An 18,986-nucleotide genomic window follows, 5' to 3' on the forward strand; every position below is an offset into this window, starting at 1 on the left:
AGGTCTCCATTATCAGTTCTCGGATCTGAGAATTATAGCACAGTAAATCTTTCAACACCTGCAAATTCATTAAAACTTAGATGGTAAAGAGCTTTTTCATTTGCAAGGAACATCGTCATCAGAGCTACTGAATTTCCTTAATTCATCTGGAATGAAGGAAGAAGCAGAGTAAAGAAAACTGTGATTATTCAAGATACGTGAGATACAACTGATTCTTTTGGCAAGCACCCATCAAATGCTTTCCACACATGCTTTCTGAGAGAAAGGGCAGGGGCAAAAAATCCATGGGGATACGGTTGACTAAGTGAGAGTGAAAGAAATTAGCATGCAAGGTTGTGTGAATAAAGTGGATTATTTGTGGCCAAGATTCCCCCCCCCACACACACACAGTTTATTATGCTGCTCTTCTAACCACTTTCTTAAGGGGAAAAAAATCTCCCCCTCACACTCACTCAAATTCCAAATTAAAAACATTTTACAGGTTAGTAAATCTCCAGCTGAGGTGATGTAGCAAAGAACAGCTGTGAAGTAATTTTGATAATGATGAGAATAATAAGCACATGGCAAGGCTCAGGGCTTCGCTGTTGCAGCTTCAGTGCTCCTGAATAGATAAAAGTGATTAAATACTCCTGATTATCCCTGACCAATATGTAATGGATTTACAGCCCTTTCAATTAGTCAGTATTTGCTTAGGACTCATTATTTTGTCTTTGGTTAAGTAATCAGCCCAGAGACTCATGTTCTGTCTAATTCCTCTGAGCCAAGTGGGTACTACAGGGCACCTGACCTTTGAAATGGCCATAGCCAGAAGGCAAAAATAACCACTGTTCCAACAGAGGCACTGGTTATTCTGGCTAATCCTGACCCTACAGGCCAAATCAATGCACCTTAGAGTTTGCTAATAATGCCCTTACATCAAAATGAAGGTTTAGAGTTATGGATCTATTGCTAACCTACACCATTCCACCAGCAGAGCTGTTCAGTAGCCACTACTAGAAACAAAAAAGAGACTCTTCCAAGAAACATGGCACAAACTAATCTCTAGAAACGCAGTTTCAGGTGAGTAGCAATGTGGATCTTCAGTAGTTGAGCAAGATTTCAGTCCAGTAGCACCTTCAAGACCAACAAGATTTCCAGAATATAAGCTTTTGAAAGTCGAAGCTTACTTCATCAGCTACTGAGGTGCTAGTGGACTGAAATGTTACTACTGATACATATAACTAAAAATCACAAATATGCCCATATCATTTGAGACAGTTAAGCATGCTACCCTTTTAAGCATTCGCCCAAACAAAATAGGAGCGAGGGGAGCCAACTGATAATTTTACCATTCTCTATCATTTCCACATGAACTTAAGAAACTACTAGTCCTTTTGCAAAAATGTATTTTGATGCCTAAGCAAAGCTGTAATAGTCAACAGAACACCAACACATAAAACCAGTTGCAAACAGGAAGATAAAGACAGATCATTCTCAAAGTGTTGCTTTTTCACGTTTAATCTTTTCCCCCCTGAAGAGAATATGGCTAGCTTTTAAGATAATGGACTTGAAGAACAGCTTAAACAAGTGCTTTAAGGAATTAAAAAAAAACTATAAACCATCTATATTTTATATATAGACCAGCACAGGGGAAATTTTCAAGTGAATTCTCTGACTTCATTTACTGTATTTACTCAAATGTAAAACTACGTACTTTTCCAGGTATGCCAATCAAAAAAAGAAGAGGTCATCTTACATTCCCATACAAGTTATGTCCAATAGTATTTTTTGTCTCTGTGTGTATAGGGTTAATTGTATTACTTTCAGTGTCATCTTCCTTTTAAATAAATATGGTACATTTTGAAATGCATGCAGGAATACAATACTGTTTTTTTTTAAATGCTGCTCCAACCAATTGTAGTCCCTGCTTTGGGGCCTACAAATACTAACAAAAGAATTGAGGAGATTTGACTCACGCTGACTCTGATTGCCCAGTGTCTTATTAGACTCCTATAGGTTATTTGGTTGGGATAGGTTCCTGGAAGGTTGTTGCCTGAGTATCTAGTGGTGATTACATCCCAGGTATGGTATGTGCATTATCTGCATGTGGATGTGTATATATATTTTGTGTGTATAGTAGCTTTAAATGCTTTAAATTATTTTAAAACCGTTGCTAGAAAACAGATTAAAATGACATCCTTTATGTTGGATCCCAGGCTCTTTGGGAGAAACGTTTTTAAGCTAAATAGATAAATTGGTTTTGTGCTCGATATTTTGTTTTATATTTAGAATATTTATTGTACAGTGATTTCCAGGTCTACTCCATAACACACAAAAAAAATCCAATGCCTAAAACATTCTCCAGTAATAGTAATTGGACACATTTTTTTTTATGAAGGGAATATTAAAATATGAGATTTCTGAACAATCGCTTTTTCTTTTGCCATCACTTACTGTGAGATGTTGGAAAAGCCACGCCCTCATGATATTTGTTGCTACTTTGGGGAAAATCCCTCGTTTCTTCTGACGCTTTTTATCCTTGTCCGGATCATCATCATCTCCTGTACCAGGAGAGGCTACACTGTTGTCTAAACCATCTCCTGAGAGATAGGGGGAAATGGGGAAGGGGAAAGATAATAAACAAGAACTATAAACCCATTGGAATAATTATACATTTAACCATTGAGGTACTAATGATGTATTATTCACATATTTAAAAATTGGCCACATTCAATTTTTTATTAAAATATAATTTGCTGATATAAAAATGAGAAAATCATGTCTCTTCAAATACTAATTTTGTGCCTCACACGTACACCTATCATTAATTCAATTATAACTGTGTGCTTGACATAATGCAATACTTCTTTGTCAATTATGTTATGCAATTTGGGAAAACCTGCCAACAAGAAAACCTATTTATTGTAAATGCATTTCCTACAACCCTGCTGAATACATGGTATAGGTAATCAAGTTAAATGTTCTGTAGTCTATATATTCTGGGTCCTCTGCATAGGTGACAGTAAATGTGTCACTGTTCACTGCACATAACACACTGTCAGCTGAGCCCCTCCCAGCAACTATCATCTCCCAACACACACATACTCACACTCACACACACACACACACACACACACACAACTTGTATGACCCTCAACACAGTATTTGGAAGACATGAAAACTTCTGTGTCTGCATCAGTGATCATTATCTTCTTTCTTTAAAAAAAGATGCACATCAAGGTGGGTGCTCACTTAATCAGAACTTCCCATCAACATCTTTCTCTTCAGTGCTTTTCCCTGGCATTAATTGTGCATTAGCAAAAATCATTTACTTTTAACAGTCATAGTTATTTTTTCTTGCCCTCCAGCAAAAATGCCTTGAAAGCCTGCCTGGAGGGCATCTAAATTATGTATCTGAAAAACTCTTCTGGCAAGCTATTGCAGGACCTCTACTTTCTTAAAATTCATACGAGCACGTCTTCCTGTTTTTGGGAAGGCATCAATCAAGAGCGGCAATATATGCCATATTCCTACATTAATATTTGAACTAATAACTTTTAAAAAAGGAAAGAAACAAGATCCGACTTGTGGCATAATCAAATGCAAAATAAATGAAGAATACTGGGACAGCACTGAGACTTTATAGATTGCTGTGTTTTCCTTACACATCATTAGCCCGGAGCCACACGAAAGAGGGAAACAGAGAAGTGGAGAGTTTATGCTCCCTGCTGGTGTTTAAGAAGCCGAGGTCCTGGAAGGACATCTGGGAATTACACTGAGACGGTGGTTTTTGTAATTTAAGAATAGACATTCATTAGCAGTAAATGCCATAAATCCCATGCTAAGTAAAAACCTTGTCCAAGAAAGCCTAAAACAATAAACTCTGTGCTCAATGTAGCCTGAGATAGACGCTCCATAGCTTCCTGAGGAATGCTATAGACCCACAAACTAATTCCTATAGCCTCTTCTAGTTCTTTAGTGCTACTAAAACAAACACATTACTGCTATGCAGAGACCATTTACCTCAAAACTTTATTTTCTATTTCATCTACCTCTGTGGTGCTCTGCTCACCTTTTCCTTAAAAAAAAATCCAAAAAACAATAGAAAAATCTACTACCACCAGCCCTCTCTAACTAGAGAACAGAAAAGCCATAGCAAAGAGCTAGCAGATTAATTTTATTGACATTTCCATTTTCACTGCAATGTGATACTCTCCATCACGTGGAAAAGATGGTCCTCACTGTTTACAGAATGACAGGCCACTTCATTACAACCACCCTGCCCCAAGGCTGAGCAGCTCTCTTCCATCTGCCCAAGGACCTGAGCCAGACCCCTAAGTTGCTGTGTTCTTTTTTCTCTCACTTGTGGGAAATTAAAGGTGAATTGAAAGGTTACAGGGTAATCAAAGAAAAAGACAACACCCTAAACAGCTTATTATCAGCCAGCTACTATGGAAAAATATTATTTTGAAGAACTCCTTCTTAGTGGTCCACTAGCCAACACATACGTGTGTGCAAGCACAAACTTGCACACACACCCTTTCCATGATGCCAAGGAACTGCTGCAAGGCAAATTCTTACAAACACTAATGGCTTCTGACTGCTCCTTGGCAACCCCAGCATTTTAACCTGGGTGGATATGCTCTCCAAAATACAGACACTGGTGCGATCTCATCAGCTGTTCATGTGACACAGATGGAGAGTGGCTATTAGGAGCCAGGCAGTGGGCCTTGGGGATCTGAGGTGCTGTACTGTAGCCTCAGGCAATTTTGAAAAGCAGTACCCGGAGATGGAGGGAAAGGAACAATCCACACCAAAAGTGCAAGTTGAAATCAGTCTGTTTGTCTGTGTAATGCCTAGATAAAGATATTTTTGTCTTCTTTTCCAAAACCTATGGATATATGCATATATTACATGTAGATGAAAAATTTTTTCCATCAACCCCTCCCCGCTTCTCAGTTAGATACAAATGCTACAGAATGAGCTATAGTTATGGATGGATGGGTGGATGTATGCAGGGAGATTTTGGTGGTCTTCCAACTATAGTATAATTTGGAGCCTTCCAAGAAGAAGGAGTGCCAACCTCCAGGTGGTGGCTGGAGATCTCTTGGAATTACAACTGATCTCCAGGCCGCAGATACCAATTCCTCTGGAAAAAATAGCTGTTTTAGAAGGTGGACTCAATGACATTGTACACCATCAAGGTCCCTCACCTCCCTAAACCGCAGCCTCTCCAGGATCCAGCCCCAAAATCTCCAGGAATTTCCCAACCCAGAGCTGGCAACACTACCAAGAAGTGACTTTAATAATAGGTGATTAGACATTTCTATAAAAGTCTGGGTGAAGTTTGCATAGCCAATAGGACACCTGTAGTTTAAAATGTTACAGATTAATGACCAGTGCTGACAAACTCTGTCCATTCACATCATGAAAAAACAATTGTATATTAGTGAGCTATCACGAAGAACAAAAGTATATTTTGGTAGCAGCATGGTGATTGAAAAATCTGGTAACGGAAGTATTGCATATGGCATCAATAACACTGCAGTGGTATTACTTGTAAGGGTCTGGAAGGCTTAGGACATATATGACAAACAAATTACAAAAGAAAAATGTTTATCTAAATCTGGAGTCCAGAAAAATCAGAATTAATTCCATAGCAATCACTGGAGCTACATCATTGCAAGATAGGAACTGGAATTCAGTTTGTTTGAAATCAGTGAAACGTAACAGATTATATGATAAATATTATGAAAAATAGGGGCAAATGTTTATTATAAATATCCCACCATCCCTAATAATTTTTCTGCAATGAAAGGGACAGAGAAAGCTAGGGGCAGAGAAGCAGAGACCAACCTGAAATATTGCAATAATTAGAGACTGATTTTTACCATCTATGCCATTAACAAGAAGAGGGAAACTGAATTTTTTGCCTGATATTCCATTGTTTTGTGCACTGCTTAGTCATTTATACTTTTGCTTCTCTGATAAATTAATGAAATCCTTTGCTTTGCATGTATTTAATGCACACTCAAAAACCTAAACCAAAACAAAGATATAAAAAGTATACTATAACAGGTCAGCTTGCAAGCATTGTATATGGTTTCCCTTATGTAATAAAAATGCATTGAAAGGAAATATAGAATCCAGAAAGTGAATCTCAGATGGAACTGACAAAAAATTTCCGCAGGAAGGAAGGAAGGTTTATACAAATTTGTTTGGGAGTAAGGAATGGGTCATTCATAGATGAATCCTTCATTCCTTTGTACGCTGGAGTTTAGCTTTCAACATCTACAGACTTAAAGAATATTCAAGGAATGGAACATCCAGGCCCACAGAGGAGTTCCCTTCTCTACATTGTTTTTCATGTTCTTCATTCGCTACCCCATCCCCCAACAGCAATGCACAATGCTGCCAATGTTCCCCTAGATCTCAACCACTGTATTCTATACAGTATAGCACTCTCCAGGGATAGAACAGAGAAGATGTATTTAACGCAGTTCCTGGCAGCACTATCTCTCACTGGTTCTGCTGACTTGTATCTTTTTCAGATGGTTTCAAGGACAGTAAAGATACCCTTTCCTGATATGCCCCTCTCTCTTAAAATTATGGAGCTCAATTTTGTCTCTGGTAGACCCTCAAACTCCAGGGCAGTTGAACAGCAAGAAATTTTTGGCTGTTTTTCTCTCCAATTAAATTTTATAAAACCAGAGATCTCCAAGCTACTTTTTCTTTATTTGCTTTCTTTTGCAATGCATAGAAAGAATAAAATAATTACTTGTCCATTTTCATAATTCACGTCATTCCTTTCTGCATACAGAATTTTATATCAAAGAATTATGGGTTTTTTAAAATAATACTTTTTGTGTAGAAAGTTCATAAGTTTCATGCTGTTTTTCCTTAGGGACAAAGGACACCAGTTATTTTCTACTTGTTTAGCCACAGCTTGTTTTGAATTAGAGTTTTGCCCAGACTACTTTAGCAAAAAGCTGTATGAATCTACTATACTAACAAGACTATCCAGATGGCCTCTAAAAAAGAGTTCAGAATGTCATGGATGAACATAAAAGATAATAATATATAAAAAAATGTTGACACCCCCATCCAGGATACTTCCTTCATGCCAAGGCACAAAACCTGATAATAATAACACATGTCTGGACTCTGAAAAAAGACTGCCATCAAAACGATCAGGAAGACAGGAGGAACCCTAGTTCTGCAAAAATGCTTTCCAACACTCAGCATCTGAGTTTCACCTTCTCCATATAAGCCAAGCCTACAGTTGCTATCTGTTTTTATTTAGAAAAAGAGTGCAGGCACATCACATTTGCTTGTATTTTCTACAAGTGTATATACATTCCCATTATTCTAAACATAATGCAGCTAGTTTAAAAGGCAAAAATAATGTTTCATGCCCGTTCTACAGACATACAAATTTTAAAAGAGCAAGACTTGGGTACAGTAGCACCTTAAAGACCAACTACATTTCCAGGGTATGAGTTTTCAAGAGTCAAAACAGGGCTATCCAGTTGAAACAGACTTTAAGGTAAACCTAATGATACCGAAAATGATAATTTTAGATTACCAGTGTATAATCTAAAATCTGAACCTACCTTTGCCAGATCAAAGCTTTTCCATTGTGCTACATGGGCTGCATACCTTCCAATTGCAATCTGCCCACATCAAGAAACCACAGTCCTTCAGACTCAGGCCTGATACTGCACCAAGTTTCATATGTGTTGACTACTACTACTATTCTGAACAAGTACTCACTTTACACTTTGTTTGTTTTAATAGATGCCCATGTTGTTTGGACTGATTATAGTCATACCAAGATTTTGTAAAAAAATGTTTTTTTACATGATTATAATTTTCCTTAATCATGTAGCTCCTTGTTTATCCAAGCAGCTAACTGTACAAACACACACTAAGGTGTTAGAAACTACAGTTCATATAGCTAATGTATTTGGTAACTTGGGGTCTTAAATAGAGATGGGCACGAACCTAAATATGACCCAAAAAAACCCCACAAACCAGGTCAGTTCAGGGTTCATGAACCAGTGTTCGTGGAAGCTCCTTTTCACGGAACTTCCACGAACTGTATACTGGTTCGCTGGGTCGTATTTACAGGGGCAGTTTAAATGGCCATTTCCCCAGGGAAATGGCCATTTAAACTGGCCCTTTAAGGGACTTGCAAGGGCAGGTCCCTTTAAACTATCAGCTGGAGGCAGCAAGGGGATCCCCCCATCGCCTGCCAGCTGATAGTTTAAAGGGACATGCCGCGGCAAGTCCCTTTAAACTGCCCAAACCCCAGCCCCTGAAAACGGCCTCCCTGCACCTCAAATAGCCGCTGCGGCCTCCTCCACCTCCACAGCCTCCTCCGCCGGCCATTTTCAGCCTCCCTGCCCCTCAAACGGCCGCCACGGTCGCCATTTGAGTGGCAGAGGAGGCTGTTTTCAGCCTGCCTGCCCCTCAAATGGCTGCCACGGCAGCCATTTGAGGGGCAGGGAGGCCATTTTTGGCATCTTCCGCCGCCCTGTGGGCCCTCAGGCCAGGGGAAGAGGCAAAACCGGCCTTCCCGCCCCTCCCGGGAGGAGAGAAAGGATGCCGCACCGCAGGGGAAAGTAAGTGTGGGACTGGGGCTGGGGGGTAGGGGGTAAGGGGGCTGGGTTTTGGGCAGTTTAAAGGGCCCTGCCGCCTGCCAGCTGATAGTTTAAAGGGACCTGCCACTTGCAAGGCAGGAAAGGGCCCTTTAAACTGTTAAATGTTCCTTTCCCTGCCGCTGTTAAGGACGGAAAGGAGCATTTAAACCCCACAAACCAAGAACCACAAACTGGTTCATAACTGGTTCAGTTCCGTGGTTCGTGGTTCATGAAACCCACGAACCATGAACTTCCTGGTTCGTTTTTGTTGTTTTTTGTTCCGTGCCCATCTCTAGTTTTAAATGGATCTGCTGTCTCTCCAGAGAAAGAACAAAATGTGGGGTGGTTGTTTTCAGTGGCAACTATGCATCTTCTACATTTGGTGGTTTAGGATATCTTTACAAAAAACAAAATTGATAACCTTGGTAATTTACTTGGAAAACTTTTGCTGAGCAACTGTGGATGACATCACTTTTTATGATTAGTGTCTGCTCAAGAAATAATATACATGCAGTTTGCAACCTTATGATCTGGCCTTATGAGCTGTTATGCTACAGAATAACTGCTGTACAGTGCAATGCCATAACATGAGAGCCAGCATGGGGTAGGGTCTGGAAGACATAGGTTTGAATCCCTACTTTGCCATGTAAGCTTTCTGGGTGGACTCTCAGCCTAACCTCTCATAGGGTTGTTGTTATATGGATAAAATGGAAAAGAGGAGAACAATGTTGTAAGGCACTTTGGGTCCTTATTCAGATAACAGTGGGGTACAAATATGTTGCAAATAAATAAAACAATGAATTGCTACAAGCCAGCAATATTTATTTTATTTTATTTGTTTACTTAATTTATACCCTGCCTTTCTCATAAATGGGGACCCAAAGCAGATTACATAATTCTCCTCTTCTCCATTTTATCTTCACAACAACCCTGTGAGGTAGGTTAGGCTAAGACACTGTGACTGGCTTAAGGTCACCCAGTGAGCAAAGTGGGGATTTGAACCTGGATCTCCCAGATCCCAGTCCAGCACTCTAACTTCTATACCATACTAGCTCTCAATCTAATATATCAATGCTATGGAACTAGCAGACACCAGCACCAAATAAATAGGTATCATTTATAGTGATATGGCATAAAGTAAACCAGTAACACAGAACTGGGCAGAAACAGGGGAGAAGGTATGGGGAGAGGGGAGAAGCACATGCATGTGCTTTCCTGCTCCCGATGCACTGGTGACGGAGGAGCTGCAGGTCATGTGAAGCCTAGTTCAGTAAAAATTTTCTCCAAACAGGAGATTTTTTACTGAACTAGGCTTCAGTATGACCCACGGCAACTCTGTCACACCAGAAAATGACATCACACCAGAAAATGACATCATTTTCTTGCACAATGGAGGAGTCACAGGTTGTGCTGAAGCCCAGCTGAGTAAAAATTGCCCATTTAGAGGCAATTTTTTCTCAGCTGATCTTTAGCATGCCCCACAGCTCCTCTGTTGTGTGGGAAAATGATGTCATTTTTTGGCATGATGAGGGAGTGTGGGAGTGTGCGCTGCCCCCTAGTCCCCTAGCCCCCACTTTGGCCCCTGGCAACCCTAATTGAAGATGATCCTTATACATTTTGAGAACAGTTTTTCAGTTCTTGTTGGCTATACCTTAGCTATGGTACTAAGAGGTTTTAATAACATTACAGCAGATGTAAATTATAGTTAGATGAATTTTCCAGCAAAACATGCCACTATAGCTACATCAGTGCACTTGATTTCATGCCTTATCACAGCTATGATTATGAATACAATCCGTAACTATTGTATCTGTCTGTCTTTGTTCCTCCTTCACTCCCACCCACTAGCTCATTCATCCCTCCATCCCCCCTCAAACTAAATATTTAATAATTTCTTCAGGAGATTTAAATGAGCATTTATCAATAAACTACCCTTCACAGATTAGTTCTGTTATTTAATGCACAAAACAGATCATACATTTTAAAGCCTATTTCCTAATGGAAAACTAATAAGTACTAGTGTAAAGTTTTAAATTATTATTTTTATTTTTCTAGTAAAAATTCCATTATGTAACATTTAGGAAATCTACTCTCTTATGATGCTGCTGTGCCAAACTGCCTATGCATCTTAAAGTTTTTTTTAAAAATTGAGTTTTCACATGTCTAGTTCATGGCCTGGTGACATGAAGTGAAGAGAACAGATGAAATACTTTAGTTTACATGCAACATTTACTAACTGTGTGGGTTTTCTGACATAAGAGAAGGGACAGTGACCCATGCCACCTTTTTCACACTCAAAAGAGCACTGAAAAAACAGTCTTCATAGGCTTACCTCAAGCTTGCCTGGCCCTGAACACCCTCCCCCCCAGGGTATGAGTGGAAAGAGAGAAAAGAAGGGATTTTATGCTCCTTTCTCTTCAACTTTTCAGGCGGTATAAGCAGCATTTAGCAAATTCAGCCCCCAAATGGCTCCAAATGCTCTGAGCTGCAGGGGCTCATCCTTTGTTAGCCTCCCTCTATTTACACAGGATTTACGCAGGCTCTCCACTGAAGAGACCACATGTTTCTGACAGAAAGCACTTTCATTCATACTGCATCAGGCAGTAGGATTGTAACCACTGCAGCTTTATGCTGACCTGAGATTAGGGATTTCAGCAACATTGAGATGGTAACAATCTACCAACTAACAAAAATTATCCATGGAGATTTTTCTGCCACTCACATTATGACTAATGTGGTCATAGAGATGAAATTTCTTAAGAGGACTATTACAAGTTAGCTATTGTCAAGAAAACACCCCTCCCCACCGTATCCCAAATAAACAGGAGGGGAGAAAGTGTATGTTAGGGAGAAAATCACACTGCTACTTGGATTAAAACCATTTTACCCACTGGCTGAAGACAAAAAGTGTAAAACCAGACAGATGGACACATATGTAAATGCAGTGCGATTTCCCCCACCCCCATCACTAGCAAGTTAGTTTAGCGGTATATTTTAACAATTTCTTCTCTGATCATTCACTTTGGTTAACTAATAATCAGCATCAGCCTAGTAATACTTTAGTAATACTAGACTTTATATTCATGACTCTTACAAGGCAACAGAGGATTGGCAAATGGGATGATTTTCTTACATGCATGTCTTTACTATATATGAAGGCACTGTCAAGTTATCTAGTGTGACTTGCTTTCTTTTGCCCCTCCTCTTGGTAAATCATCTTGTACAAAAAAGTATTTTTTATATATAAGAAAAATTCCAAAGAAGTAATAGCTGCAGTGCTGATGTCTCATTAAAATGCATCCTCTTCTTAATAAAACAATGGGAATTTAGATTATAGATGAGTTTTAAAAATACATATTGCTTGGGTAATCAATAAAAAATATTACTAATGCAATAATGGTAAACATATATATCTGATAAATATATATGCAAGAATCTATTAGATATTTTAAAGTTCTTCACTCTATATCATAATAAAGCTTGTCTGAACACCCCAATGATTCATTTTTAGTGAGCTCTCAAATGTCCTTAACCACAGTTAATGCTCAGGTTTTGTTTAGGAGAAGAGCAGGGACAAATGCCCTCTTAAGAAGTCCCAACTGTCAAATTCAACTCTTTGTGCATAGCACTACCTAATGCTAAAGCTTTTAAATGTGCTATTTACTTCTCCTGTGTGGCACAGAGTTCACAATTTTTAGCCCCAAAGACTGAAGACTATCTTTAAGTTATCCAAAGAATGTGACAGATACTATCATTGCTGCAGCTGCAACACAAAGAAATAGAAAGAATGAGACCAAAAAGACCATAGTGATCAGATTACTAAAATCCTTAAAGCTTTCCCAAAATGTTATTGAATGTTAAAAAATAAGATCTTTAAAATTAAGAATAAAGTTATCCTCAAAATTCAAGGGTACATATTTTTGAAACTGTATCTCTCTAAGGGTCCAATCTATCTTTTCTTATTCAAATACTGACTTCTAATGGCCCTTTTATTCAACTAAAGACAGCAAGCTCAGAGCATTATCAATAACAAGGAAATGAAAATGCATGCAGTGTCTAACATTTAAACAAATACACACTTCTTGTAGCTTTAGTGATTTATTACTCAAAACCCTGCTCAAAACCAAAACTCTGCTAGAGAGATTACAAAAAGTTTTTCCACATCAATTACTATTTTATGCCTTTTTAATACTATGCTTTAAGACAAATAAGTATGGTTATGGCACAATTGAAATAATTAATCAGTAAATTAAGGTGTTTTCTCTGCTACAGCAATTATCTTCAGATAGTTATAAATGAAAATGTGTGTTCCTTTTGCATTTTAATCATCCAAGTACTGTAACGGCACATGAATCTGTTTCTGGGCCCTTGTCTTCAAATGTTCATGCCACAATAACCTTTTTTAGGTTGGGATTCAAAGAACTATGAGATAGACCTGAGAAACTGCACGCTGAGGTTTTCAAGCAGAAGGAATCTTTCCTTCCTCTCTCTGAATTTCAGAGGTCCTACAATGTTGTGCTACTAGAACAGCATAGGATGCAGTACATGTAGGGTTAGATCAAATTTTCATGGAATTAGCTCTCCACATCCAAGATAATTTGAACCTTCTGAGATATTAAAAAGCAGTTTATAGTATGACATGATAGTCAGTTGCAAAAAAAAGCCCATTGTGCCTCTGCAAGTCCTCTTCATATCTTGGCATTAGGTCATGCAGCTCCTTGCATTTGAAGCACAAACAGATCTAAATTGTAGGCAAAGCTGGCAATTAGTAATCTATCAGTAGCTAGTTACTTCATGCTTATGCTGATACATATTTCCTTGACCTTTGTTGTTCTGGAATCACTGTTCCTATACAAAGATGTGCAGTATGTATCTTTTCAATGGGGATAATTGCTAATAGAATTATATTTTATGAAGTAAAGAGTTTTCTATTTCATTTAATTATGAAAAGAAGTATTTTCTTTTCAAAAAGAGAAAGATGCTTATCAACATCTTTTCTGAAATTAAGCAATGGGACATTTTAATGAAGACCAGTTTGCAACAGAAAGTATTGTTAAAAATACTTGTCAACTTTTAAAATACCTATATCTGTTATAGTGGCACCTGATACAGCAATACTGCCAGTGGTCTATTATTATCTCATTAGTTCTTTTTAAAGATTTTATTTACAATTTTATCCTAAACACCTAAAAATGGAAGGGAAAAAAGCATGGTACAGCCTGAACTCGTCAGATCTTGGAAGCTAATCAGGGCCAGTACTTGGATAGGCAACCATCAAGGAAGATTCTGTAGAGGAAGGCAATGGCAAACTATAGAGCTGCTGTAACATAGGGGTTAAGTGGCTGGACTGTGAATCAGCACTCTGCTAGTTTGGCTGCCAACTATTGCCATGAACTCTGCAGGTAGCCTTGGGTAAGCCTCTCAACCCCAGTTCACCAGCTTTGTTCACTGCTCTGAGTGTGGCATTAATCTGCCAAAAGAATGGTATATAAGCACACTATTGTTGTTATCTCTGCTTCTTACTTGCCTTGAAAGCCTCTTGCTGGGATTACTATAAGTTGGTTGCAATTTGATAGCACATACACATGCAAAAATGGCATATACAAGAACTTTGAGTAACTTTTACAAAAGGAGAACTTATGAAATTAAGTGCAGATATTTATGATGTTTTAAAAGTTATTTACAGTTATTTATAATTTGTTTATCTGACAAAATATATCTACCTTTATATGCATGATATTGTGGTGCGAGGACAGAGGAATACTCTAGAACACTCCTGTAGTAAAACAGGAACTACTAAAAACTCTCTAGCAAGATACAGGGAAATGTATTGTAGTGCAATATAACTCCTAGCTCAAACACCTGTATCTCTGAAATGATGACAATACAAGCAATAACTATTCCATTAAAACAATAGGTATATAAATTTAATTTCAGTGTTGCAAAACAATTTAATTTCAGTGTTACAAAACTGCACAACACTATTTGAATTCAGCAGTGGTGGCATTAGGCTACTCCCATAAAGCACTGCTGCTGAAAAATGTGATAACATAGTACATAACAGACAAATTCATTCGGGACAGATATTGGTTTGGATCCTGCAGATGCTTTCCTCTAATGGCAGTGTTTTTTTCCTGTGCAAGTGTTTTTTTCCACTAATGCAAGAGGTTCTTCTGTCTTCAGCCAACACAAGAACATCTTCCACTGTCATAAGAGCCTCTTGTGAAGGAAGAAGGCTCCTTGAACCAAGGCAAAGCACTGCCATAGAGGATGGGTCCCACATAATTAAACTCCAAGGCCCCATTTCCACTTTAGAAGTTATTACTGTACATTATCAGGAGCATGATATGTCATACTATACAATATAAACAAACAAGTATTATATTCATGGGTATAATACTCATGATCTGCAACCCCAGCATCTTCACTGACTTGTCCACCAGTTCCAAAACCTGTACAAAGCAATTAAATCCCAGCAAGCTCTAGGCATACCCTAGGGAATGTTGCATATTTCAGCAGCTGTGCAATGTGCTAATGAACAATTATGATCCTGTAAAGTTTTCATATGGCTAGGAGTCAGTTCTAATAGGTTAAGGCAGTGGACAGAAAGAAAGATCCCAGTGACTGAAACAATTGCATCTGCCTCATGTTCTGAGGCTGCAGTTCTGTATCACCTTTTTACTCCAAAGACAGGATGTAGGCCTGACTTGGAGTTGTTGTGACAGTACAATCACACTAATCTTGGTAATTGTTATCACAGATCTAAAGGACATCATGAGTTGTCATAGGTCACAAGCAGGTTTCAAGATTTGTCAGTTCCTATGCTGGCATTTTAGGGGCTGTGTGTGTGATTCTTCTGTTTCAGCACAATGTAGAGTGGGATGGATCTTGCCAAGCACACTTTCCAAGACCCCCTCCCCAGATGCATTTAAAAGGACGTGCACGCACGCACGCACACACACACACACAACATTAGGGTAAAGGATTCTCCCAATCAGATCTGCTATGCCTAGCTTAATTAGGGCTACCCAGCTAGCTTTAAATACAATTTCATTTGACCATTTCTTTCACAGTCTGATCAGGGATTCCAACCCACTATTTCTAGGAACTAGCCTGCTTTGCAAATCTATTATTTTTAAATTGTTTGTATTGTTTAATTGAATAAATCACAGCTAGAATTTATTTATAAGAGGGCAAGGTTGGGGATAGTATACTGGGGAGAATTAGATCTTACCACCCAGAACTTTTTTGAGGGATGGAGGTAACAGTGCCTGTAAACTTTTCATTTTCCATTATAAACAAGAACCAACAGTGTTCAGATGGTGCTTTGATAACATGTATATATTAAGGAGAATACAATACAACTCTGAATTTTGCATGATCTTACATACCATAAGAGCTCCAACACCTATGCACAATGGGGTGGATTAACTCTCTGGGTGCTGCAGACATATTTATACACCTCCTCCTAAAGTGTTCATTTGGCTGGCAGTCTGGAAAATGCCAGAATGTGAAGGGTTAAGTTGGAAACTAATACTCTTTTGCAGGTTTAACTTTTAACCTTTTAAATTTAAAATATTATTTTTGTTTCGGAAGTACATTGTTATCCAAAAGTTACTGAAGTCAATGGAAGACATTTTATTGTATTCAGATTCAAGAGATATTTGTTACATAGAGAATGGACCCTTCCGAATAAAAACCAATAGATACTGGACATGCCTAACAGATAAACAAATGCATTAGACCTCAAATTCTAGTTACAGTCTCAGTCAGTATCAGTTAAAGACATATAACAGCAATTGTTGAATAAGGAACGGAATGAGAATGTTTCTCATTGCTAACAAAAATATGCCTCACTTGTGACAAAAATATAGTTGTTTCCTTGATATATACCACTGGATTGGGGACAAGACAGTAAAGAACATATGAGAGCTTTGCGTAACAGGCTTCAAGAAGATCTCATCAATAACTATTTTCTGGAATGGCTTACAACTAGACATTTCCTACTTTAAAGTGAAGTTATCTGGTTCTTTCAGTGATTTTAGCAGAGAGGAAAAATAGGAACAGAGATCCCTGACATGTTCTGGCCTTACTTTGAATTAAATGGTTGAGAGGAGCACAGCCCAGACTAATACATTTGGAAGTAGTGGTAGATGATAGATTCAGCACAGAATTAGTTTGGTGTAAGTCAATTGAAATCAATAGGCTTAAATACACTTATCTCTGTGCTGAGCTGTGACTTTTGAGAGAAAGATTGTTTTTTTAGTAGTTCCCTCATAAGAAATTCTTTCCCTTTATTTGGAAAATGTTCAACAGTATAATCCTAAACAGAGTTATACTCATCTAAGTCCACTGCAGTCCATCATCTTAGAAGAGTGTCACTCTGTTTAGGATTGCATTACAGGAAATAATTGGTAGGGGATGAAAAAAACTTTAAGCTTGTTTTGTTGGAGTGTGTGTGAATAAATATGTATATTGTTTTGTGATTCTTTTAAAAATATCTATTACATTTTCAGCAATTTAATAGAATTATTATAGCAAAGAAATAATTTTCATTTTCTGTCTAATTTGTTGTTATATACTAAACATTCAAGCTCAGGCAATATATAACTTTAAATAATATAAAATATATATTAATTTGATAGCTTTCTTTCCTAAATTTCAAGGGGTAAAATATATGTTTGTTTCTGAGCAACTTTGCTGCAGGTTCAGAATAATTCACCTTTTTGCTATCAGATCTAAGCCCCACCAATCAAGTCACAGTCTCAACTAAATACGGTGACACAGCAAATTTCCAGTCCATGATCACACTAGGCAAGGGAGCCATTCTACTCAGTGATAAAGTCAGTGAATGTACTCTCGAGAAGATAAAAAATTAAGAACCAGCTGACTTTGCACGATTTCTTGCATGATAGAACAAAACTGCTGTGCTATGACTCCAGCCAGGAAATCACAGAAATGATCAACTTTACATCTCAACTGTATGACTATTGGCAGTTTCTATTTCCAACAAGGAAGAATATCTGAATAAAGATGTAGGTTTCTCTAGTTTTATCACATTGAAGATTTTTTAAATTGTTGCAATAATGTGTTCGCTTCATAGTGATGTCACATATTTATAAAAATCGAATGTTTAAATAATCTATGCAAGTTCATCAACATTTATTTCTATTTGCTTTTACTTCAATGTGTTTTAAATGCATCTGTTATTGATGCAATGCCTAAATATTACTGTAAAATATTAATTCACCGCCACCCAGTGTTTGTTATATTATTTTTGTTTGCTATATTATATATTATGTTTGTTATATTATCTTCCATTTGATGTTGACCAAGTTATCGAAGTGTTAGGGCCAGTGCATTAAGCTGTGTGTGTGTGGGGGGGGGCTATCTATACCACTCCTATCTCCTGTATGGTATAGATAGCACCCTGACTCCTTTTAATTCAAGGGCAGACATAATTAATTGAATCCCTTCACTCCAGGTAGTCATTCTTTGTAAACAGTTGTAAAAGGAGTGCACTGAAAATATTCAATCACTTTACTTACGTATGTGGAATTACTGGGATGTTTTTAGTTTTTTTTTTTTGCACATGACCATCCCATGCCTTCCATTACTGGATACATATGTACTGTTTACAAAGTAATGAATCATTTCTCTTTGTTTCCAATTGCAGAAATACAAAGCTTTTAGGAAATATTAGACAGTATCTTAGACAGTATTCTTCCAATTTTAAGTAGCTCTTCCACTAGTTTCAAACTTTGCTTAGTAGAGCGGTAGAATACAGACCAGTGTGTTTGATTTGATGATATCTAATGCTGCTGAAGGAAACGGAAATATTACTGGTTAATTGAAAACATGAGAGAAACTATTTCTACAAGAGAAACTCCTTGTATACCCAGTTGGGACTAACTCCCATTGAAAACTGGTATATGTCTAAGCAAACATGGACTGGACTGATAGAGCTCATCTCAATACTATCCCCCAAATTGCTCTGGTAACATAATCACTTTTACAATTAATGGACAGTGTAACATAAAGCTTTGATCTGAGAGAAGGACTGGTGGCCAGTACCTTTAACTCTACAATCACAGCATCAGTGTAGAACTCAGTGGGACCAATTACCCCCAACCCTTCATTACTTTCATTCATGATGACTGTTCACACACTTTCTTTAAGATCCAGGCCGTGTTGGCTTTGCAATCCAGCAGGCTGTTCATTTATCCATATCTAACATATAAAGAAAAATGCCACAACAGAAAATTGTACAGATGTGCCTTTTAGCAGAAACAGATTTGTACCAGCAAAACATTTTTGTACAGGTGTTGAATGTTTTTTGATTTAGACTGCTGGAAAAAATGTACA

The 18,986-nt window shown here is 37.9% G+C and overlaps 1 protein-coding gene across 10 annotated transcripts in view; it reads right to left on the reverse strand.

Moving 5' to 3' along the window:
- Positions 1–18,986, reverse strand: part of MEIS2 (Meis homeobox 2) — a 311,133-nt gene that overhangs the window by 221,122 nt on the left and 71,025 nt on the right. For 9 of the 10 annotated variants that reach the window (XM_054970944.1, XM_054970940.1, XM_054970941.1 and 6 more), the window contains one exon: positions 2,434–2,579. In XM_054970944.1, coding sequence (XP_054826919.1) covers positions 2,434–2,579 — 146 coding nt within the window. The remainder of the gene's footprint in view (positions 1–2,433; positions 2,580–18,986) is intronic. The other variant, XM_054970943.1, reaches the window with a different exon arrangement.

Source organism: Eublepharis macularius, chromosome 2 (genome assembly GCF_028583425.1).
Source record: "Eublepharis macularius isolate TG4126 chromosome 2, MPM_Emac_v1.0, whole genome shotgun sequence".
In the NCBI taxonomy this organism is placed as follows: Eukaryota; Metazoa; Chordata; class Lepidosauria; order Squamata; family Eublepharidae; genus Eublepharis; species Eublepharis macularius.